The sequence below is a fragment of the Xyrauchen texanus genome, chromosome 3 (genome assembly GCF_025860055.1).
Source record: "Xyrauchen texanus isolate HMW12.3.18 chromosome 3, RBS_HiC_50CHRs, whole genome shotgun sequence".
NCBI classification, from domain to species: domain Eukaryota; kingdom Metazoa; phylum Chordata; class Actinopteri; order Cypriniformes; family Catostomidae; genus Xyrauchen; species Xyrauchen texanus.
Window position 1 is genome coordinate 18713420 of NC_068278.1, and position 25509 is coordinate 18738928.

Genomic DNA, 25509 nt, shown 5'->3' on the forward strand with positions numbered 1-25509 from the left:
TTGACTTGACTAAAAACAGGTCCTCCAGAGCAATAGCGACAAAAGAACACAACACATTGAACAGAACTTACAAAACATGTCTGAAGAGTTTGTAATCATTTCTAATCCCAGCCATATTTATTTTATTTCTTGTAGTTTTTGGACCGGTGCCAGTTCACAGTGGATGGAGTTACCTGTGCAATGCAGAAAATAAAAAAACAAGCGATCGATAGAATGTACAGTCGCTCGTTACTGCTGGCTAGAACAAAAATATTTAGGTTACTGTTGTAACCTCCATTCCCTGATGAACAAGGGTCGCGATCTCTGCACGTATGGTGTTGGCATCTGCACTGAGGTAAAGCAGACGCCGCCGAAAGGGGGCAGGGGCCTGGCGAACTGGTAGTGTCGCGTCTGGAGGCAAAAACGCGTCCCAAGGCTTTGGTGCAGAGAATGCTCGAAGCACTTACCTTGCTCCACGCACCTGGCAGGGGGCAGGATAGTGACTGAGGAGGAGGTCCCGTGTAGGCGTCCTCTAGACTCATCAGAACCAGCCGGCCGGGAGGCAGCAGTCGATGGCAAGGGGTCCGCGTCCGGGGTGCAGGGACTGCCGGAGTGTGGCACCGTGTTGCCGTGAGAACAGCATTAGCGGACCAGACGAGCCAGGGAATGAGGAAATAGCTCTTTTATTGAGAAAGCCCGAAGGGGGTGCGGCAAAGGGAATAACTTTAAATATTCTCCTCCCGGCCCTCCACCGGGGGCGGACTGGTCTGCTTACCAGCTCCGGAGCAAACGTCTCATTCCCTGGGTCACCCCTCTCAGGAGCGCTTGAGAGCCTTCCGGGTCCCAGCGGAGCTGCCTGGCGTTTGGAAGCCGCAGGGGGACACCCTCGGTGAGCAGACGGAGCACGGCCCATGCTGGAATGGCAGCAGGGCATGATGTGGGAAATGGCCTCAGTCTGTTTCTTCACCGCTGAGAACTGCTGGGCGAGGTCGACAGGTGACGTTCCTGAAAAACGAGGCTGGCCATCACCTGCCCGAGTGGCCCGGAGTTTGAGGTCGGTCGAAGAGCACAGTTCCTGCAGCATGTCGGGAACATGAACTGTCCACAAACAATGCCTCAGTGTGAGGCCCAGACACACGAGGCAGCATCTGTGACTATCAGCAGCAGAGAGTAATCGACCACATCCAGGAACTGCACAGGGGCGGAAGGGCATCTTCAAAAAGACACATCCTGAAAAGGACTTTCAACGCCTACTGTGTGTGCTCTTTTAGGGAAATACTCTCTTTTAGAAGCACTGTCGAAGAGCCCAGCGGCAAAGCCGCACTGCCGTGCAGAGAAGGAGAAAGCCGCTGATATGCGCCATAGATCCAATAGCAAATGCTCTACAGAGGTGAGTGGAACATAAGTGATCTCAGCTCGTTGATTGCACAACTGCTCGGCTCTGAAGAAATAATCTGAATGAACAGATGTACGATTCCCTCCTTTTATACCTGTATGTCCGGGGGAGGGACATGCAAATTCTGTCTGCCAAATTCTCATTGGCCTTTTCTCAAGTTCAGAGGTAACCGAGGCCTTCAAGAAAGTCCGCTAGTGTTGCTTCATTGGACACAACTTTGATTAACATAGAAAAGATATCTTTTATTGCGTGTCATTTGCCATCAGGTATGTTTAGACATGTTTAGTAAGTTCTGTTCTCTGTTTTGTGTACAGCTCTGTTAGTTCTGTTGTCGCTATCAGCTGTGGAGGACCTGTTTTTAGATATTTTATATATAGTTTATATATATATATATATATATATATATATATATATATATATATATATATATATATATACACACACATACATACAGCAATTAGATCGAATTTATGAAACCTACCTGGCAAACAGGAGCATTCATAGCTTGTCTCTCCCTTCTGTACACAGGTGCCCCCGTGGTAGCACGGAGAGGGGTTACAAGGCTGATAAAGGATCTCACAATGTTTCCCTGTGTACTCTGCAGGACAGTTGCAGCTATACGTGCCAACCTCATTTTCACATACACCGCCATTCTTGCAAGGCGAGGGACTTTGAGCGCACTCGTTGACATCTTGTTTGCAGGTCTGGCCTGAGAAGAAAGGCGTGCAGTGGCAGATATAGTCAGAATCAAAGAGACTACACTGACCGCCGTTGGCACATGGATTTGAGGCACAAGGATCAGCTTGATGGCAGTTTTTACCTAGTGATAGAGAAGAGCTTTAGCTTTCAGAAACAGCAAACAATGTATTTTCAAAATCAAATAGTCGGCGGGTTGTCTGAATGACTAGTCAACGTGTCAGTTTTAAAGGGTTAGTTCACCCAAAAAAAATTTAATTCTTATTTACTGACTCTCGTTTAGTTCCAAAACAGTATGGATTTTTTTCTTCCGTGGAACACAAGAGGAGACATTTTTAGGAATGTTGATGCTGCTCTTTTTTCAATTCAATGAAAGTGAATGGAGCCTGAGGCTGACAGTTCCAAAAACTCTTAAAACATCTTCTTTTGTGCTCCACTGAATAAAGAATGTCAAACAGGTTTTGAATGACATCAGGGTGAGTTAACAATGACAGTATTTAATTTTTAGGGTTAATTTCCTGTATTATTAGGCTGGTTTAGGGTCATCTAGACACTGATCAGCACATTTCTTAAGGGGCATTCACACAGGATGCGCTCTTGCATTCAAAACCACAGGATGGAGCACAACAGAATGGAGCAGAATGCTGGTGTATCAAGACGCATTTTTTAAAGTTGATCTATTTTTAACTTCTTAGAAATGCAATGTTCATGGTTCACAAAAAAATGCAAAGATACAACATTCAGAAACATCTGCATGTTTACGTAGACCAACAATTAAAAAATACTTGAAGTCCGGGTGTAAATGATTTTAATGTATTGTTGAAAGCAGTAGATTTGTTACAAAAACACAGCTTTGATCTCTATAGCTGATTAATTTAGAACTGCAACATCTCAGAGAGGGTTTTAGAGTTACTGTTACTGTCTCTAAATTTATGTTCTTAATTGCAACAGCTCCAAAAAAATATTATAGTTATAAATAAATAATAATAAATCACAAGTGGTCCTTACTAATTGACTAGTCTTCCAATCAATTACACATCACTGGTAAGAATATGCTTTTCTCTGTCTGATTTTGGGATGTTAGGATTTTGAGAACGACAACTTGTAATGCTACAGTTTTCTTTCATACTTCTCATACCCATCATTTTAAGCAGGCAAATTTAAAAAGTGATTGACACATTTGCCATGGACTCTTACCTGACCAGCCAGGTGGGCATTTACACCTGTAATTATGGATGCTGGTGAGTTCACAAGTCCCTCCATTTCGGCATGGGTTGCTAAGGCACACATTATCGGTGGGAGTGAGGCACAGTCGGCCCGTGTAGCCCAAACTGCACTTGCAGACAAAGTCCACCTGGTTGACTTGAGTAATTAAACGGCACACTCCGCCATTTCTGCATAGGGGTTGGAAACAAGGGTTTTGGAACTGGCACACCGACCCAGCAAACATCCCCATACACCTGTAGAATGGACAGCAACAACAGCAGAATGAGTATATACTGGCCTCTGTGTACATAGTCATAAGGCCAATTTCATTGGCAAGTAAAAGCATAGTAGTTGAGAATAGAAGTTGCACCCAATGGCAGGCTAACACCTTGCATGGATTGGTGTGTGAGTGTGTGTGTGTGCGTGTGTGTGTGTGTGTGTGTGTGTGTGTGTGTGTGTGTGTGTGTGTGTGTGTGTGTGTGTGTGTGTGTGTGTGTGTGTGTGAATGGGTGAGTGAGTCATAGTGTAAACCACTAAGGTTAAAAAAGCGCTGTATAAGTGCAGACCATAGAACTGGATAAAATGTCAACATAAATAGGCTTCAATTTAACTCTAATATGAATGAAAGCCTGAAAACAAAAGAGCAAATAATGACAGAATTTTCATTTTTGGGTGAACTTTTCCTTTTGACAGGTCTAAACCTATTTCAAACAGATCCATGAAAGGCAGCCATCCATCAACATCTCTTAGGAGAAAATCTGAGCACCTCAGTCTTTCTGAATGAATATGAATTCATTCACTCAAAGGACAAGGCAGTGTCTATACAAGGGTCTTTAAACCCAGGCAAATATTATTAGGACTTCAAAGCTGTCTTCCACCACCTCAATGCCTGCTATTCTTCTACAGTAGCAGCTCGCTCCAGCATCAATCAGGACTTTGGGAATACGGAGAAGGCACCGCAAAAACTTTGTAAAAGAGCCTTACAGACTTCATAACAGGTCTGTCCTCGGATGGCTTTAAAGTTATCTTTTGCCAATTTTACTCAGCGACACAAAAGAGGCCCTTCCCCAACATGACTATTCTGACATAATCTTTTGCAAAAAGCTAAAGCCATCCAGAGCCTCTAGAATACCTAAGCCATGTTTTTGGCCTCAGGGGGAAGTGCAAGTATCTCAACAAATTCCCAGTGCACTGTTGTCTGATCCAAACAGGGCCCCCCTCAGTGGGGTGGGTGTTTTTACAGTGTCTCTAACAGGATTAGGATGGCCAATAACTTCAACCAGGAAAAAGAAAACACAGGGGACTGAGAACCAGGCACGACAAAACCATTAAGTGCGCCGTGGGAACTGCACTGCTGCCCACAATGCTACCTTTCCTCTCATTGTCACATTGCCACTCTGACTCTTTTTGGAGTCTAGTTCAGGGTTTTGCAATCCTAAATAAACACAAACCTCTTAAACATTACCAGCACAACAACAAATTATCTTAAGTTCCATAAGTGTTATAAATCTTGATGTCTTAAAGGAATATTTCACCCAAAAATGAAAATTCTCTCATCATTTACTCACCCTCATGCTATCACAGATGTGTATGACTTTCTGCAGAACACAAATGAAGAATTTTAGAAAAATATCTCTTAGCTCTGTAGGTCCATACAATTCAAGTGAATGGTGACCATTTTCCATATGTGAAATAAGAAACAGCGCTTAACTAAGACACAGGCTTCAATTGGCTGTTGGAACCAATATACTTTTTAACTGCCCTGCAGTTCAATAACAGCCTCTTTCAAAACATCACACTGACAGTGCAGGTGCTACACACAGCTAGGAACAGTACAAAGTTAGACAGACGTACCAACATTTTACTATTGTTGTTAGTTCTTCTGGTGTTTAAGACTAATGCTAACCCCCTTTCAGAGTTGGATTTAGGATATTCTTACTTGATATGTCTGATCTCCGACCATAAAGCCATTCACTGCCCGATGCTCAGGAGATGACGTTTAAAGAAACATCTGCAATGCTCTCGATAGTCATAAGAGATGTCTTCTAGGACTACCAAACAAATTGCAGATTATAAATGATGCTATGCAATGCTAGCATTTGTTCTACAGGAGTGCAACTATCAAAAGAGAATATTGTTTACAATATTTTACACACCTGTCCTTGCAATCAATGGTTAAACAAGTTTTATTATCATGTAATGTAGGAACTTTGACTCATTGATGCTTTTTATTAGCTTCAAAGTGGATCTTTATCATAAACTTTGTACATCTGCCTGGGTACCGACATGTTTCAGTGACTTCATGCACCTGCAACCCAAGATTCCAAGTTGAAAGTCCAACTTCAAGTGGCATTCTATTGCATTTTCTGCGTTGAATGGAATGTAGAATAATAGTATCTCTCCTACTTCCTCCTTATTACCAAATTTTGACTGGGTGGTAGGGTTGCATGGTATAACGGTACTAACAAAATATCACTATACCAATAAATTAAAAATGGTATGATATCATCTTGTTGTTAATTCGGTACCATATTAAAGTATGCTGTCATTAGCAAAATGTAATGTAATGTGAGAGTTTTGAGATTAAATCAAAGACCATTTAAAAATAATAAAAAAGCCTCTGTGTGAATATGGCCAAGTGTGATCATTAAACAGCAGAAGGATGTAATTTTATGAAATAATATACAGCAATATGCACTGCATGCCACAGTATGAATAAGAGGTGACTCTCTGCCCTGTCATCTCCTTCACACACACACAGGCACAAACACACACACAAATGCAACACACACACTACTAATGCTTGATTTTCATGTCCAATAGAATCCATCTGCAGAGCCACAGATCAGTGTGAGTGTATGGCTGTGAAATCTCAAATTAACCCTTTCTCCATTGCAGCTCTGAGATTTCATGAGTCGCAGGAAGTTTGATATAACAATATTCACAAAGAGGAAGAATTTCAAATAACTTTCAAAATAAAGGTCCTGCTGAAATGAGAGCTTTATTTAACTGGATGTATGAAATTGAAGACATTACGACAGAAAAATATCACATAAGCAGGTGTACTGAATATCAGCATGTTGTGGTGGTGGCGTAGTGGGCTAAACCACATAACTAGTAATCAGAAGGTTGCTGTTTCGATCCCCATGGCCACCACCATTGTGTCATTGAGCAAGGCACTTAACTCCAGGTTGCTCTGGGTGGACTGTCCCTGTAATAAATGCACTGTAAGTCGCTTTGGATAAAAGTGTCTGCCAAATGCATAAATGTAAATGTAATGTTGTGGTTCAGCCATGGCAGCCTTCTGCCTAAGGTAATCAGATTGTTTTCATTTAATGTTTTCATTAAAGAGCACCTATTATGGTTTTTAAACGTGCTTTATGTTGTCTCATACAATATAGATTTACATGTATCCAAGGTCAAAAAACACTTTAATTTGCTCATAATTTAAATTGCAGCATTATTTTTTCTTCCCAATGTCAAAATCGACTCGTTCAATGATCTGTTCTAAAGGATTCATTCTAAACTCCTCCTTTCAGAGAGCCTACTCTGCTCTGAATGGTCAGATGTCCCAGTCTTTTCTGATTGGTCTACCGCTTAGTGTTTGAGGGTGGGTCAAAGCTGTTCATGAGCAGCCAATGAAGACCTGAGGTGGGTTTTTTGTAACCAAATTACATAGGTTAGTACAGGAAGTAAGTCTGGAAGTAAGTCTAACGACTTGTTTCAGGTGTTCAGAATCGGTTCTTTCTTTTGGAAATCAATAACTCAATTTGTTGTACACTTTGATTTTTGAAAATTTGCAGATTTTTTACATTCACAAACAGCTATATAACACACTACATGAAAGGTAATATTTGAAAAACCATAATAGGTGCTCTTTAATACTGTAAAGTTCTGTTTTGCAAATAATAATAATAAAAATAATATATTAATAAAATAATTTATATATATATATATATATTTATTGTTTAAAAGTATTATATTTTCATTTGATTGAAGCTGTACAGTATGTATTAGATTTAACACAATTTGATCATAACATTTAATTAAAACATTTAACATGGAATCCAGAAATATTAAAAGAGAAAAGGCATAATTTGTATCGATAATTAGTAATTTTCATAAAATATCTGAGTTAGTATCGATACCGAGGTACCAGGGGTGGTATCGTACCGAAGTTAAAATTTTGGTATGGAAGCAACCCTACTTGGAGGGCCAAGTTTCTTATCACCCAATAGGTGTTAGATATTTTAATATATATTTTATTTGTGTATTTATTTAACTGTTTATTCAGTTTCTTATATGTTCAAGGTTCTTTTCAAAGTTACTTTCTTTTTGATCTTCTAATTTAAAAGGCACATTTGGTGTTGAAAAGCAATTAACTTGTTATTAAATAATAAATAAATTATTATACAATAAATGTAGTTTATCTTTCAGCCTGTTTTGTAATGTAAATCCACAGTAATAATACCAAATACCACCATAAAAGCTTCAGCAATAATCACAATATGAAAATTGGACATCGGTACATGCCTAAGCATCACTGATGTGTGAATGGAGACAGTGTGTTGATGTACTCATCTGTCTGATTTTTACAGTTTTGAGTAAGTTTTGAGTTCGAAAAGTTACAGTATGTTTTCATAGTGCATCAAGAAGTTCTACCTCAAAAGATCAAGGAAGATTCAGTTCCTCTTGAAATTACCCCTTTAAGACCTATGAAATATCTAAGATCTGATGTAGGAAAATGAGGCAGGTTTGGACCCACACAGTGCATCGCTATGTTCAGATACGTGTTGGAACAACGCAATGAGGACCTGTGTCCTGTGTCAGCCTTCCAAAAAGGCCTCAGGGAGCAGGTGTGCATGCTAATGAGGGAGCGGCAGCTGCTGGTCACAGCACACCCGACTCCCTACTTATAACCCCCCCCCCCTTTCCCAAAGAGAATAAGCGGGCCAAGGCAGCAGGCAGTTGAATGGTTTGCCCACCACAGAGCAGAGCAGACAGGCTCCATGAGAAGGCCCATTGTTCCAGCAGCCATAGAGATTGGAGCCGACCACAGTCTGTGTGCATCTAGCCCTTCTGAGTGTGCATTCAGCTGTTAAACCTGCTCTTCTTTCCCTCCCATGCATCCCATCCCTCGATCACCTCTCTATCTCTCTCGTTCTCAACATGGCCTCCCTTTTTTATCTTCTAGCCTCCTCTTCGCTTTCTTCCTACTTGGCCGGTGTACAGCTCTCATCACACTCCACTACGTATGACTCTCACTCCCTCCTACCTTTTGCCTCCCTTGATTCTCCAATCTTCAGCAGTTCATATCTAGATGATGAGGTCAGACTTGAGTCATACACCACTGTAGTGGGCTGACTGTCCCCTAGTTTAACAGATAACTATTCCTTTTAACTTTCTTAGAAGTTGCAATGATTTTTATATATTTTAGGCTTGTTTGCATCTTTTTATTTAAAGGAAAAGTACATATGACAGGGTGAATGGCATATTTTGTAAGCTGGATTCAACTTGCACCGCCTGCATAAACACCATGGCTCAACATGTCCAAGCATGTCCAATAAACTCTTGGGCATATCTCCATCTTGTTAAGTTTGCACAATTAAACTCTTGGAAAAGTTGCTTCTTAGATTCATCGCTTTTAAATAATTAGTTCACCCAAAAATGAAAACTATCTCATTATTGAATCACCTTTAAGCCATCCCAGATCTGTATGTCTTCCCTTCTTTAGCAGAACCGAAATTAAGATTTTTATAAACATATTTTAGTTCTGTATGTCCATTAGTACTGCAACTAATGATTATTTAGATAATATATTAATCTTCAATTATTTCTACGATTAATCTGATTAAAAAAAATAATTTTATTTCATGTTTTTTATTAAAATCAGATTTTTTTTAAAACTGATATGATAAAAGGCGTAAGGATTTGTTTGATTTACATTACTGAATTCACAATTCTGTACTCACAAAACTTTGAACAAAGCCTGAATCATGAAAAGTTAAGTTTGCATTTATTATTATTATTACTTTCAGGGCATATGTGAAGCAGTTCCTTTACTTGTAAAACTTAACAAAAAATGCTCATCAGTAAAGAGTAAAAAGATCCATCGGTGATGGAGTAGGATAAAAAAATCAACCCAGCAGAGGGCAATAGTGACACAAGAATAGAAATATTAATAATTCTGCCCAGCTGAAAAATACACAATTATGTTAGATACATATGCTTGTACACTGTCACTTATTACAAACTAGGGCTGCCCCCTGATAGTCGACCAAAGGTTAATCGATGAGAAGAGACTTGGTCAACCGTTTTTTGATTGGTCGGTTGGTCGCAGAAATAACTCCACAGGAAACCGACGAACACCGGTATTACCGATTGTTGGACGGTAGGTGATACTATGGGGTCACTTTTGTTAAGCATGTTTAGGGTTAAGCATACACAATAAAGCAAGACACCTTGATTTAAAACTTTGAACTTAATTTTTAACCACTCCACAGATTTAATATTAGCAAACTATAGTTTTGGTAAGCCGTTTAGGACATCTACTTTTTGCATGACATGAGTAATTTGTCCAACAATTGTTTACAGACAGATTGCTTCACTTTTAATTGACTACTGTATATCTCAATTCCAGTGGGTTAAGTTAACTGTACCTTTAAGCAGCTTGGAAAATTCCAGAAAACTATGTCAATTCTTAGAAGCAATTAGCTTCTGATAGCAGGTGTACTGAATTGGAGTTGTACCTGTTGATGTATTTTAAGGCCTTCCTTCCAACTCAGTGCCTCTTTGCTTGACATCATGGGAAAATCAAAAGAAATCAGCCAAGACCTCAGAAAATAAAATTGTGGACCTCCACAATCTGTTTCATCCTTGGGAGCAATTTCCAAATGCCTGAAGGTACCACGTTCATCTGTACAAACTAGTATGCAAGTATAAACACTATGGGACCACTCAACCATCATACCGCTAAAGAAGAAGATGCATTCTGTCTCCTACAGATGAATATTGTTTGGTGCGAAAAGAGTAAATCAATCCCAGAACAACAGCAAAATCCTATATCTACAGTAAATTGAGTCCTATATCGATATAACCTGAAAAGCTGCTCAGCAAGGAAGATGCCACTGCTCCAAAACTTCCATAAAAAGCCAGACTACAGTTTGCAAGTGCACATGGGGACAAAGATCTTACAAAGGTCTGATAAGCAAAATGGCCATAATGACCTTCGTTATGTTTGGAGGAAAAAGGGTGAGGCTTGCAAGCTGAAGAACACCATCCCAACCGTGAAGCATGGGGGTGGCAGCATTATGTTGTGGGGGTGCATTGCTGCAGGAGGGACTGGTGCACTTCACAAAATAGATGGCATCATGAGGAAGGAAAATTATGTGGATATATTGAAGCAAAATCTCAAGACATCAGCCAGGAAGTTAAAGCTTGGTTGCAAATGGGTCTTCCAAGTGGACCCCATGCATACCTCCAAAGTTGTGGCAAAATGGCTTAAGGAAAACAAAGTCTTGGAGTGGCCATAACAAAGCCCTGACGTCAATCCAATAAAAAAATCTGTGGGCAGAACTGTAAAAGCATGTGCGAGCAAACCTGACTCAGTTACATCCAGTTCTGTGTGTAGGAATGGGCCAAAATTCCAGCAACTTCTTGTGAGAAACTTGTGGAAGGCTACCCAAAACATTTGACCCAAGCTAAACCGTTTAAAGGCAATGCTACCAAATACTAACAAAGTGTATGTAAACTTCTGACCCACTGGGAATATGATGAAAGAAATAAAAGCTAAAATAAATAATTCTCTCTAAAATTATCCTGACATATTACATTCTTAAAATAAAGTAGTGATCCTAACTGACCAAAGACGTGAAGGCATGTTTTCAACGATTAAATGTCAGGACTGTTTGTGAAAAACTGAGTTAAAAGTAAGTTGTATGTAAACTTCTGACTTCAACTGTACATGCGCACTCTTCAAAAACATATAAGACCTTCACTTACCGGTATACGTTAACATGGACATATAAGCCGTGTTCTCAGACAGAAACCATGTGCATTATAAGCACTTTCTCTTAACAGCCTTTAATCCCTTAAACAGCCGCCGCATTCGTGTTTACATTACATTTCAGATCACCGCTTTCTGCAAAATCCCAGAGTAAGCATTTTTTTTTAAGTACATTTAAACGTTGTCAAAGTCAAGAGAGAATGAAAACTATGTCTGGAATAAAAGATACAGAAGCCTCAGCGAAGTGAAATGATGTACACACAGCAAACTAACAAGGAACTATGCTTCTAACCACAAGTAAAGAGCTGTAGTTCCAACCACACAATGTGGGATGTGTTTGCAAATGTTCGTTAGAACTACGGTTTCAGGAAACACCAAATCGAAGAACAATGTTGGCAACGATGGAACTTGCGACTGTATGTCTTTGGGAAATGCACCCCTCTACGACATAGTATAAATACGCAAATACATTTTTAAATTGTTCATACAAGGATCAAAGTATTTATACAATATTGTCACAGCCCTAACAAATACTTTCAATACCTAGCAGTCTGGATTACATAAAAAATTTCGGAACTGTGCTAGTCTGCCAAAAACATTATAATTTGTTTTTCAGGTTTATTTCCAAAAGCAAGTCTAGTAAGAATCTATTATGTATGGATCACTGTCTCATATACTTAAGCTGCCTGAAAAAAAGAATATGAACCTGGTTTAATGGATTTTATTACTGTCTGAGGGGAGGGGTTGGCGACCATGGTGGAATGTAGCCCCAAAAATTCACCACATTATGTGTCCCCATCTCTGACAACACTCCTCAATGAAGACTCCTGGCAGCCGCACTTAACGGTACCCTGTGAAAAGTCACACCACCTTTGAAAGTCTACTATGCTTGCCCGTATTGGCAAATGGTTCTACTTCTGGAGGGGGTAAATACATAGGGCTCTTAGTCAGTCCTGGCTCCCACTAGTAAATCATATATTAGGGAATTAGGGTGAGTACACTGAGGACTTCAATAGGAAACTCTGCCAGTTTGCTCATTAACTTGGCAAATGCTTGTCACATTAGTTTAACAAGCTACCTAAAATGGCATACTTTTTCAACGCCACAACACAAAGAGCACTAAGATAAAATAAAAGCAGGAAATACACTTTAGGTTTTTTTATTTTATTGTTTTGCTCAAGTCCTAAAAACAAAATCAGCATAATTTTTTATTTTTTACATTTTTCCCTAAGAGACTGCAAACCAGGCTTTCCCACACTAATATTTCTTTAAAATTATGAAGATTAGATTTACTCTAATTCAGACAAAACAATTCATAAAATTGTTTTGTAAACAGTCCTAGTTCATTTTGGACTTAGTGACCAGAGAATGACCCCACTGTCAACCCCATACAGTTATCAACCTTAACCATCCCCTCAGAAATAACTTTGTTCTTTGTAAAGTGATGGGATTCATTCTGTGCTCACCAGTAGCCCATGACAACATGGTTTTACTGTGCAATGCTCGCCAAGGCCAGAGCAGATGTTTTGCTGACACTTGACCCTCAGCCAGATGAAACACAGGGGGTTTCCACCCACTGCGGCCCAATCTGCCATCTGCCATTGAAAGGTCACAAATTGAAGGGGGCTGTCTTTTACAACAAAAAGTTAAAGTCTAACTAGTCTAAGCCCTTTCATGCTTGCACTCTTGGGATACAGAATACTGTAAATTTACACTGCCTGAAAAACTAAACAAAAACAAAAAACTAAAAGTTTGGATCGTTTGGATTTAAATAATGGTTATGATCTGGGGTTGCTTCAATTGGTCAGGTCTAGACTCAGCAACATTATGCAACAATAAAATGAAGTCAGCTGAGTATCTGAATGTACTGAATGACCAGGTTATCCCGTCAATGGATTTTTTTATTCCCTGACGGCACAGGCATATTCCAGGATGACAATGTCAAGATTCATCGGGCTCAAATTGTGAAAGAGTGGTTCAGGGAGCATGAGTAATCGTTTTCACACATGAATTGTCCACCACAAGGTCCTGACCTTAAACCCATCAAAGTCTTGCGGGAGAAGACTTTACTGAGTGGTTCGACTCTACCGTCATCAATACAAGATCTCGGCCAAAAATGTATGCAACTCAGGATGGAAATAATGTTGTGATGTTGCATAAGATTTTCGAAACAATGTCATGACAAATGCATGCCACAATCAAAGCTAAAGGCAGTATTGATTACGGGAGAATCGTACCACTCCATTAAGTCTTCTTCAGCACATCCCATAGACTTTCAATGCATTCATGCATTGTGTAGATTAAAATAGCAAGCAGAGAAAACAAGCTGCTGATAGTGAGGCCTCCTGTGTTATTCAAGTCTCCTTTACATTTACATTTATGCATTTGGCAGACACTTTTATCCAAAGCGATTTACAGTGCACTTATTACAGGGACAATCCCCCCAGAACAACCTGGATTTAAGTGCCTTGCTCAGGGGCCCAACAGTGGCATCTTGGTGGTGCCTGGGGCTTGAACCCCTGATCTTCTGGTCAGTAACCCTGAGCCTCAACCACTGAGCCACCACTGTTCCCTTTCTAGGAACATTATCTTTTTGCAGTCAATTTTAACAGCAATATGTCAATAGAAAACTCGGGCCGCGTTATGACATCCCTTTCCATTTTAATAGCAAGGTTATTTATTTTATAGTGATCCACAGCTTTCGAATGATTACTGAACGCATTTGTGCTGAAATTGATTAATCGACGATTGATCAAATTATTAACAACGAATAATCGTGCAAAAAAGATCATTATTGAAGTACTTTTAATTGTAAATAATTAGTTATATTAAGCAGCGGTATGCACATTCACGAGAGGGCTGTGGTCACACGGTCTCTTGTGTGATGTATTGGCATTGGCATGTTCACGTGAGAAGTGACGCTTGCTTGACACAACAGGAAGAGCAGCGCTGTTTACTACTGAGTAGGAGGAACGCTGTACAGACGGAAAGCCTTTAACAAATTGAAGCAAATTTAAACAAAGATGTAAGAATATTTTTATTTAAGAAGAGAAGAAGAGATACAAGTTTTTGCACAGCCATATTTATTTGAACCTGACTACTCTGACCTGGATCACAGGGAGATGGAGAAGGCTGAACCAACAAGCCTCAGAGCGACAGAGAGCTCAGGAGACGTGGTGATGCACATGTAGGCAACAAAAAGTACTTAAATAATGATCTTTTTCGCACCAAAAGTGATAGTTTCACTTTATGAGACATTCAATTAACCACATATGGATCAGCAATCTGGATAGATGTTTATCTGTTATCCATATGGCGAAGTTGTTTGCCTGCTATAATGCTTGGATATGTTGTCTGGTATGGTTGTTGAAGATAATTTTAAGCTTGCATGAATTGAACATTACTTTTGTTAACCGATCGCTATTTTTCTACGTTGTACTGTGACATGTTTACTAATATTTATGACTTCTGAAATTGACTTCTTGTAATTTTTATATTGCATATATAAGCATATTATTTTCATGTTTAATAAAGTATATTTTATCCCCATCGTTATTGAATTCTCTTTTTATGTTTTTAGTTTACAGTGTTATTGTGTGCCTTGCATAGACTTACTATTGTAGTAATACAGTTCACTTGCATTATTAACTGAGGCTGTACAATAATATAATCTAAAAATAAAAAAAGTCTTCCATTGAAGTCGTATCAGCCATATAGCGAGTTTGATGTCTATGTGTTTTATGTTATGTTTCACTTATTTTTTTATCGTTGACTGTTCTGCCGGTTCCCGCCTCCTCCTTGCCCATCCTTTACCTGTTACACTGGTACCGAAAACCGAAATCTTCGCCTCTACCATCCGCCAGGAAGCGGAGGAGTCGTGGCTGACTGCCTGGGGACGGAGGAGTCATTAAAGTTATGTTGACTGTTCTGCTGGTTCCCGATACCTCATGCCCATCCTTTACCTGTTACAACAACTTAAAACATCTGCCACTGCCAGGCATGAATGTATGTACCTGTGTATGTGCCATACACTATTAAATATTTACATTGATACCGATCACTTGTATTGCAGTGTTCCACAGGCAGATGGCTCAGGTCAAAAGCATCAAACAAAAATAACACACGCCTAGGTGTTTTTTTCTTATGCTTTTTTCTACTTGGCCAGCTGTACATACAGAACATAATCTACAACACTCTGCAATAACAGAATGTCAAATCAAAGTTTGCTGAATTCCTAAATGGAATAAGGGACAAAGCAGCAGAATCAGATTTCAATCAGGAGGCTAGCCTACACAAGTCACTTTGGTCAGTCTAGACATTAGGTGGCTCTGCCAATAAGCTCAAGCCAAGAATGAGAAACCCAGCATCTCTATGAAGACATTAAAGTCTCTGTAGCGATATGATAAGTGACAACAACTTCTCTTCCTTGGCACATGACGGCTAGTATTTCCTGTATCTAAATGCAGCAAGGAAATCAGAGGAACTCATCTCCAGATTTGCATCGGCATAAAAGTTAACGATGCAATGCACTGATTTAAAAAAGTGTGCATTGAATACAAGTGGGCATTTGTATCACGATGCATCGTTTCTAACGTATTTACATTGGTAAAAAACTATTTATTTATATATAATAATTAGTAGATGCGCTATACTTTTATTATTTGGAAAGTGACCAATAATTTGTGACCATATATTATATGTAGATTGATTTCTCCTCTCTAAACGGTTTCTCCAGCGTGTTCTCTCATCACCACAGCTGCTACGTGAACATGACGTATAACAACACTATGAAGACCGGGGAGTGTCCTGACAGTTACATACGTCGATGGCAAAGGCAATGCTGGTAGATCACACAACATTTTTATGTGTTTTCGTTCAATTTAAATACAAATAAATATAATGTCTTTCCTTCTTTTCGTTTCTGTCTGACTTGCACTTGACGAGTAAATTTTAACCAGGCAAGATTTTTGTTTAGTCAGTTGCCATGACAACTAGCTAGCTAGCAGTGTTTGAGACAAGCTACCAGCAGCTACTGCCCGGATTATGCAAAACTGTCTGATTCCATTTAGTGCAAATCATAAGAATAAGGTAAATGCCCTGGCTATTGTAATCTATTGTGCTGTAGGTGTTTTGGGTTTAGTGTTCAAACTGAATGATATCAACATTGAACATTATTTTATATTTTTTAATTAATTAGAAGATGAATTCCATGTAGGGATACATGCAGTAGTCCCAACAAGCATTTTTTTTTTTTTAAATGAAACTGAGTTTTTCTTAGTTGGTAGATCTTATTGAATTGGTCATTTAAAAGTACGGTAGATCATCGTGCAAAAAAGTGTGGACACCCCTGACATAGAATATAGATTAACATGGCAGAGGCCAAGCTGCATCTTCCACCAAATAATTACAAATCCAATGTTTGGAAACACTTTGGGTTTTATAAGAAAGATGTAGATTTTGATAAACCCATGCAGTTTGTAAAATATGTCATGCTGCTATAAAATATACAGGCAGTACAACTAATTTAACAACACACTTGAAGTGCCGACACGAAAGCACATTTGTCTGCTGGCATGTTACGGAACATTTCTTCATTGTTTATCCCTGAGAATCCTTAAATTGTGACACTGTTAATTGTGTGAACTGTTAAAAATGTAACTGGAAACAGAACAGGAAAATAAAGTAAATACAAATGCCTTTTGTATTTACAATACAAATACAATACAAATGCCTTTTGTATTTACAATACAAATACAATACAAATGCCTTTTTGTGAAAGGTCCATGCGTTAGAAGTCAGAAGGCAGAAGGCACTTAACTTAATTTATGATTTACTGTCTATCTGAACCAAAGAAATAAAATTGAACTCTCTGTATCCAACCATATTGAATTGCATAGCATCATATTTTTTTCCCATTGCATCGTATTGCATTGAATCGCATTGTGTTGAATCGAATCAAAATCAGATCGCACTGCATCGTATTAGGGGTGAATCGTATCGCATCGGTATAGATGCTTCATATGTATCTTTAATATATTGTATTGTTGGCTATGCATCAAGATGCTTATTGCATCAGCCTTAGTTATGGAGATGCACATCCCTACCAGAAAGCAAACAAAGCTTGCATTGAAAGTGGCTTGCACAGACAAGTGGCCATTTCATTTGAAAAGTTCTGGTTTACAGCATTAGACACCATGGTTGTCTAATGGTAATTACTACCAATAACAAAGTGGTTGTAAGTATTGGTTCATAATTACAAATTCTCAAATTTGGGATAATACCCTGTATCTGTACTAAAAGACTATATGTCTGACTCTAAATATACATAATTGGTATGTCAATATCAAATTGTTCTACAAATAATTAAATGAAATGCAAAACCAAGTTTTTGTTATATGTAAAATGTATTGTGTATTAGGACTGTGCAGATACACATCGCAATACTGTATCGATACTTTATCGATAGTTTTTCGCAAAAGCTTTCCCAAATGGATACATTTGAAAACACCCTCTTCTCATTGTAGTGTAGACAGGGAAAATGGAGATATTCGAAAACGATGAAGTATTTGTTTTCATGTGACACAGTCATGTGAACCATTCAACCCAAAACAATCAAGATGGCTGCATTGTTGTGCCTGCTATCCACTTTTTAGCACTGTTAAAGATAAATATTACTTTGTACAACCTTCACGTTGCATTTCTTCAAAGGTAACGAGAAGTTAGGGCTGGATGATATGGCAAAAAATATTATCACAATATTCTTTTTCATATCATTCGATATCGATATTTATCGCAATATTCAATAACATTTTCACATTGCACATTTTTTTGAATTTCCAAAAAAAGAAGACAAAACTATTTTATAGAGTTTATCAACTGAGTGCAGTTGGATATGAATGTTATGAGATTATCTGTTAATTTTGAATCATAATGATATATATATATATATATATATATATATATATATATATATATATATATATATATATATATTTTTTATTTTTTTTTTACATAAAAATAATTTTCATATTTCTTTACATACATCCAAGTATGGGGGCATAGAAGCCCTTGTGACTGAGGAATGATACTGTATGGGGGTTCAGGGGTATCACCAGAGAGAAACTTTTGAAAATGTAGAAGTCTGAATGGACTATTTTTATATTTTCATTAAAGTGAGAAAGACTAGGCTACAAACTAGTAATTTTTTGTCTTTCATCCTTGTCAGAGATGATGAAATCTGAATAACTTCACAAAATTAGAACAGAAATCTATTTGTTTATTATTAAAGGCTTGGAACATGCCGATTAATAAAACTAAATTTAGAAAGAAAAAACGTTATGGTCTAAAGGTGCTCTGGAAACACGCACCTGAACAGGGCATCAGTAAAGCGTGTTTCAGTGCTAGAGAAAAATATTCAAGAATACAGCGCAGAAAGATCAGATATGATGTAACCGGCACTGTTGATTTGTCGCGCTGCTCACTAGAGACGATGAGATGGCGTAACCGTCGTCATGATTTCTTGCAGTCAAGATGGAATCAATCTGGGATCCGTAACGCAGTGACCTGTGTAGCGGGGGCTATAGCAACTGCATACAGTCGGAGGCTGCGTTTCCACTCACGTGGAAGATATCCGCACAAAGCCACTCCCAACGCTGGGGAAACGCTTGCCCCGCGTCACTTTTACAATCCTCCTCGCGAGCTTGACAGGAGTTGAAAGCGCTCGCTCACATTCGTTCACTACACGCCAGTGGAAAAATACGATAAGAAAGCCAAACTGCAAGCGTTTTTAGCAACACGCATGTCAAGATGTAGAACACAGGCTAAAAATCGTGATGCAAAACTGTCTCCCAATTCATTCCAGAAGTCTGTTTTAGTTTTCCAGTCCCTGTGTTTTTATTCATATCAGCGCATGTTCATAGCAGATAATGTGATGTTTAGCATGTTCATTTTGATAAAATGTGTCTTTTGACACTGTCTCAGGCATCAAAGTTTAAGGAGTGGGTTGATAATATGATAATTTTTATTCCAATTAACATTAAAAATGGTTGTGGTTCTTTGTCTGGATAGCTATTTTTGGTAGTTCTTACATTGCCTCTTATTGAGACTAGAACTAGAAATCAGTCCAGCAGCAACGAGAGTCATCATGGCAGTGCTTAACAGCTGGTCAGAAAAAGTGTGGAAAGAAAATACTGGAAAAGTTGGCAATATGTCACTGCAAGTACAGACACTAGAACAAAACTGTGATTACATATCTGAGTTCTATTTAGTTTGAATTGTATTAGTTGGACACAGACACATGTGATACGTTACAACAATGTGTTTCCCACCTACATCAAACACTCTGTATTTAAATCTTCATGACTCTATGTGGACCAAGTCAGAAGACAGTATGGCCACTTTGACCACTTCATCAACAGCTCATCAAGGACAAGGTCAGAAGGCCTGAAGTTCGCATGTGAACTTTTCAGCATCTCCCTCTAGTCTTGCATCACTCATCTCCTTGTCGAACACTAATCTTTTTTATTTGAATCTGCCGTCTCTCATAAATGGAATTCAGATGTGGAAGCTGGCTTGTATTACTGTCAGTTGGTCTTCTGGCCTTGCCAAAGAGTCAAAGATAACAGCTCACTCACTCCCTTTGCCTGACTGTCAAAGCAGCAGATATGAGTGTTTGGTATTCCTGGCATGGAATCTAAAGTGGAACCAACACTTCTTTCAAAAAGCTGAACAACACCTAATTCAAAATACTGCATAACTATACAATAGCTGCTGCTGATAAATGAGACCACAAGAGAATGGTCTTTGAAGATAAAAAGACACAAAAGATTTGGGAAATAAACATTTTCAAAAATAGTATGTAATATGGTTGAATTAACCTGACTGCATAAGGTTACACCACAGAAAGTGTCAGATCAGGTAGAAATAGCTTCTTAAGAATGGTACAAATTAGAATACGTAGAAATAGTAACATTTATCCTGTTTATGGTGCAGGCACCTAATGCACAAAATATGTCATCATTAATTATTTCATTTGATTATAGAGCGACAGTGTTGTCTAAACTGACCTATGAACTCACTTTTTGCCAAAGTTTGTAACACATGCTGAAGAACTAAGTGGTCTGTCCACCAGTTGCATTTGAACAATAGATAAAAGGTCCTAGACATAATAACGTGCCATCCTGAGTGGGAGAGCGGACTTCGTTGTATCTCCATGTTTAATTAGAGGAGTCTGAGAATGATAGGGCACAATGGTAGCTTTGTGGCCCGACTGAGGCAGGGAGGCCGCCAGACAGAATTAAGATGTGGCCCACCGCCAGTGCGGCTCCATGTGCTCACAGTCCTCTGAGAGAGGCCAAAAACAGAGCCGCCACCAACCCGTTTCAAATGAGTCCTGCCAGTGTGCTCCTCCATAGCCACACTGATAAACTCACTGATAACCAGAGAAAGACAATGCTACCCTGGCCAAATGCTTGCAATCCAATACTGTATTCACATCCCTGCTGAATGCAAGTAGGATAGTACACAGGGCCAAAGAGAGTTAACCCTATTAAAAAAAATCAAACCAACACAAAAATAGTAGCAGTCAACTGTTGTGTTTATGTGTAAGTGATGTTATGCATGCTAAGGCATCCTGTTAGCTCTGGATTTTCCACTGGTGCAATGCTACCAATTATGAAAACATCCAGTCCAATTACACTCTACTGCCATCTGTCCTTCTAATGTAAATCACAGAGAGTGAAAGGCCATTCAAAATAGGACAAAACACCCGAGCAGGGGCAGGGTGCACAAGGAGGGGGCTCAGGCATTCTGGGAAGCCTCAAACAGATTAGTCACACAGAATTAATCTAGACTGGAGAATAATGGTCACCAAGCTTCTGGCAAACCCCAGCTGTCGTTCCATAAAAGAGAAGCAAAATAAGATTTAGGGCTCTGGGTGTCTCTGAGACTTTCGGCTGGAGAAGTGGGCCAGTACTTACGAGCAGCCCAGAAGGGGTGTGGTGGTGGCAGGCACTCTTTATCAGTGGTGGGTATGTCATTCATTAGCAGATTAGAGCCATATTATTTAAGATGAAAACATAAAGTTGGGATTCTGATATTTTGGTTTACTAAAGTTTTTAAGTGGCAAACTTTTGGAAACACATCATAAGGAAATCATAACAGTGGAATGCGCAATTCAAAAACACTGTATCAGGCCCACCAAATATTCCTTCAGTGTATTGATATGGTTCAGACACAGCAATTTGTATGTAATTGACTTCTAAGTACTCACTTGCATTCTCCTCTCCCATCTGCATTAGGTTCACATGTACCGCCATTTAGGCATTTTCCCAAGCATTCCAGGCCTGGAAAAATAGAAAGATGTTAATACAGAGGGAATACTGGGGGTTGCATCATCTTAATAAAATGATTATATTACTAAAAGTTTAGTGAAATCATCTAAATAATCCTAATAAAATCTTTAAAAAAAATACTAAAATTGGGAATTAATATTATTAAATTTCATTCCAGATAATCATCATTATAAATATTTATTGTAGCCTACATATTTCTGAAATTTCAATTTGGTTCAAATCTGTGCAAAAATCAGCAATACTGGCCAGACTCCAGAAGGAAAGTGTGACTCCTAACACCTTAAAGTGATGTTTGTGGACAAAGCGTACTGACAAGCACACTGCTGCGAGCTTTCTTCATTCTGCAGCTGTTCTGGGGAATGTACTATACTTGGTTGGTAGCATCGAGCTGTAAAAGTGTTTCAGTGAAACTTCACTCAAACTGCGTGACTGCAGCCTATGCCCAATTCACTCAATAACACTAAAGTAATCTCAAAAGTAACGATCATGCATGCGGAGTGACAGCAATTAAACAAAAAGCTCTGGCGCGTTCACTTGTTTATCATCCGGAGTGACGACCTAAAATTAAATATCTCGCTCTGACAAAATACGAAAACAGACCATATTCTGCTTCAGTTACAAATTAGTTGGATTTTAGCAGTTCTAGTACAATATAGTTTAAATAAATAATTCATAATATATCTAAATAATTGAAGTTACAACACATCTTGTTGTTCAGTTTAACATATTTATTAACCATATTTCTACTCTTTTTGATATTTCGAATATCGATGTAGCGTGCACCAACCGAGAGCCACTCTTACCCCTACTGCATCAGCGCGCAACAAGTGATTCGTTCTTCGAGAAGGTGTTTCATTTACAATAAATTATAGTAATTAATTTAATAATTATTAAATACGTTAATCATTATGTATGGCTAGAGAAGAAACGAAGAATTTCCGATAACCTGGAAAGCAACTTCTAAAGAAACCTACCTTGCGTCCAAGTAATGAGTGATATCAGAAGAATTAGTTTCACGAGGAAAAGATGCATTCCTTCTTATTGATATTTGTGGGATCCCACGCAGGCTTAACATATATCCAGCATTGGGTCAGTTGAAGAAAAGGAAATTAATCACGCAATATATCAAGAACAGGTCCAAAAATGGCACTTTTCGGCTTGTCCCCGCGAGCTCCGGTGCTACTCGTGCAGTCTCAGTTGTGTGAATTAAATCATGTAGCCTATTCTCCAGCTCTCATCCAGAGGCGTGCTCCTTCTGCCACACTACTTTACGATCAGCGGCTTTAGCTATTCATTTACTTGACAAACTTTCTGAAATGGCAGTGGGAAAAACACGCCCTCCCTTTAAACTCGGTTGGGGGGTTTGAAAACAAACACGCGGGAAAATCTTCTGTACTCAACTTCAATTTGCAACTCAATACTTGTTATAACTATGATTTCAGTTAACATCGTTTGATAACGCGTGAAACATACATCCATACTGTATATCTGAAATCTTTGACGAAATAATTTTACACTAAACCATACTTTTACTTTTTCTTGTTGACAAGGCTGATATAAGTTATTAAAAAGGCCATTTGAAAAAGTTAAAGTGGGGTACAGTAAATTTTGGCTCCAATTGCAGATTTTATAGAAACTTCATGAAGCAACATGTATGATAGCTATATAACCGGTTTAAAGATACAGTTTAAGGCTACAGATATTTCTCTATTTGATTTCCATTAATTATTCTGGTAAAGTGTATCAATTAGTTGCATTAGACACAGCCTGTTGACACCAATACAGTACTGATAACTCCCAAAAATCAGCTTATTTAAAATAAATAAATAAATCAGACAGCAAAAAAAGGTTTCTCTGCTTTTGACATCAAACAGTGAAGGCATGCACACAACACTTGCATACATTGGATAAGCCTGTAAGATTCTGCCATAAGGTTGAATTGTTTACATGGCAATATCTAGGTAATGGCCAAAAATCGTCTCAGTTATGTTGTAACCTAGGATCCCTGAGACAAAGGGAACGAGACATTGCGTAGTAACGCATATGGGAATTCCTTCTTACACGACCTAGTTGAAACCTCTCTACAATAATGCCAATATTGTAATATTAGCTATGGTGTTTGAGCCCAGCCTGTTATGGAGTGAAACTGCAAATCTGAAACTATAAAACAGGTGCACAATCTATTCATCTCAGGGAACCGAGGTTATGTCCGTAGCCGAGACGTACCCTCACAACTCAGTACACTCAACATTGCGTAGTAACACTTCCCAGAGTGGAAAAGAAGTCTTGTGGGACAGCAACCAACATGAGCATGCCACAGTGAGTGATCCTCATGTTAGCCAGGAGGGGCGCATGACAATATATGAACTATAGTAATATACAGTAGAACTCCTTATGAACCCAGTTGGGAAGGGAGATTATTTATAATGAAGTGCTTGTGACTTTATGGGAAATTATAATGGCCTGAATGCAGGCGGTTGTGTAAATGATGGGGAGCCCATACTTATAGGGAGGGGCATAAGTATATATATTGGGCAAATGAATAGCAAGTGCTTTAAACAGAGAGGAAGAAAGAGATGTTACGTATAGGTTGTAAAACCTATCGAATGTGTTTTGAGAAGACCATTCTGCTGCAAAACATATTGTAAGGACACACCATTTGTCCATGTCCATGAGGAGGCCATGCCTCTTGTTGAGGGTGATTTAATACAAATTGGACAAGTCTTACCCTGTGACTCATAAGCCAGGACAATTGCATCGACCATCCAGTGGAGAGCCTTTGCTTGGAGATGGACATTCCTTTTGTGCATCCTCCATAGCATATAAAGAGCTGATCAGACAGTCTGAACTGGCAAGTCTGCTCAACATATGCATGTAGTGCCCGCACAAGGCATAACAAATGCAAAGATTGTTCCTCATCCAAATTAAATGGAGGAGGGAAGAAGGCCTGAAGGTGAACCACCTGCACATTGAAGGGCGTGGTTAGGATCTTAGGTACAAAGCCTTTCTTGGGTTTGACAGTGGCTCTTGAAAGTCCGGGGCCAAACTCCAGACATGAATTGTCGACTGATAGTGCATGCTGGTCACCTACCCGTTTTACTGAGGCCAGAGTCAGCAGTAGTGCAGTCTTTACAGAGAGCACGCACAAATCAACAATGCAAATAATAGAACCATTTTCATGAGAGAGTGAATCAGGCATACTGGGGGAATTGCATATTTGCCATTTGTGTGTCATTGCATCTACTCCCAGTGAGGCTTGGGACTTCGAGTACAAGAGGGGACAGATTTCTGTTTTGCCGAATATTTCCCAAATCCTCAATACAGGTTGAGGATGAACTCCCCATTTGCCCGGCATGACAGTAGGTCCATGTTGTAATTCAGATGGCTTGGGACATATGTCGCTCTCAGGGAGAGGAGATGATGCTCGCTTCATAGGAGGAGGTGACGTATCAGTCTCAAAAGTGGTGGTGAATGAATTCCGCCTTGGCGGTTTATATATGCCACAACTGTCATGTTGTCTGAGCAAACAAAGACATGACAGCTCGCTATTTCTGACAGAAAAGCATTTAAGGCTACAAATAGAGCTGATAGCTCTAGGCGGTTGATGTGCCACGCTTTCTTCACCCCTGCCAGGTGCCAAAAGTCGGGCATCCATCGCACACCGCCCCCAACCTGTGTTGGAAGCATCCATGGTCACCACTTTCCACCTGACAACTTGCCAGAGAGCGACACCTCACTGGAAAAGCACAGGAGCCGTCCAAGATGCTAAAGCATGCTATACAGCGGCAGGATATATGTGCATGTGCCCTTGGCATCAAGCATGTTGTGGCACATGGCACTTCAGCAGCACTGAAGGGGTCTCATGTGTAAAGTAC

The 25509-nt window shown here is 39.2% G+C and overlaps 1 protein-coding gene across 1 annotated transcript in view; it reads right to left on the minus strand.

The window, feature by feature from the left end:
- Positions 1–22884, minus strand: part of LOC127625254 (neurogenic locus notch homolog protein 1-like) — a 64825-nt gene extending 41941 nt beyond the window's left edge. The window contains exons 1-4 of the mRNA XM_052100426.1: positions 22609–22884; positions 21553–21625; positions 3269–3531; positions 1857–2195 (exon numbers count right to left, since the gene is read on the minus strand). Coding sequence (XP_051956386.1) covers positions 1857–2195; positions 3269–3531; positions 21553–21625; positions 22609–22666 — 733 coding nt within the window. The 5' untranslated portion in view covers positions 22667–22884. The remainder of the gene's footprint in view (positions 1–1856; positions 2196–3268; positions 3532–21552; positions 21626–22608) is intronic.
- Positions 22885–25509: the final 2625 nt, after the last annotated feature.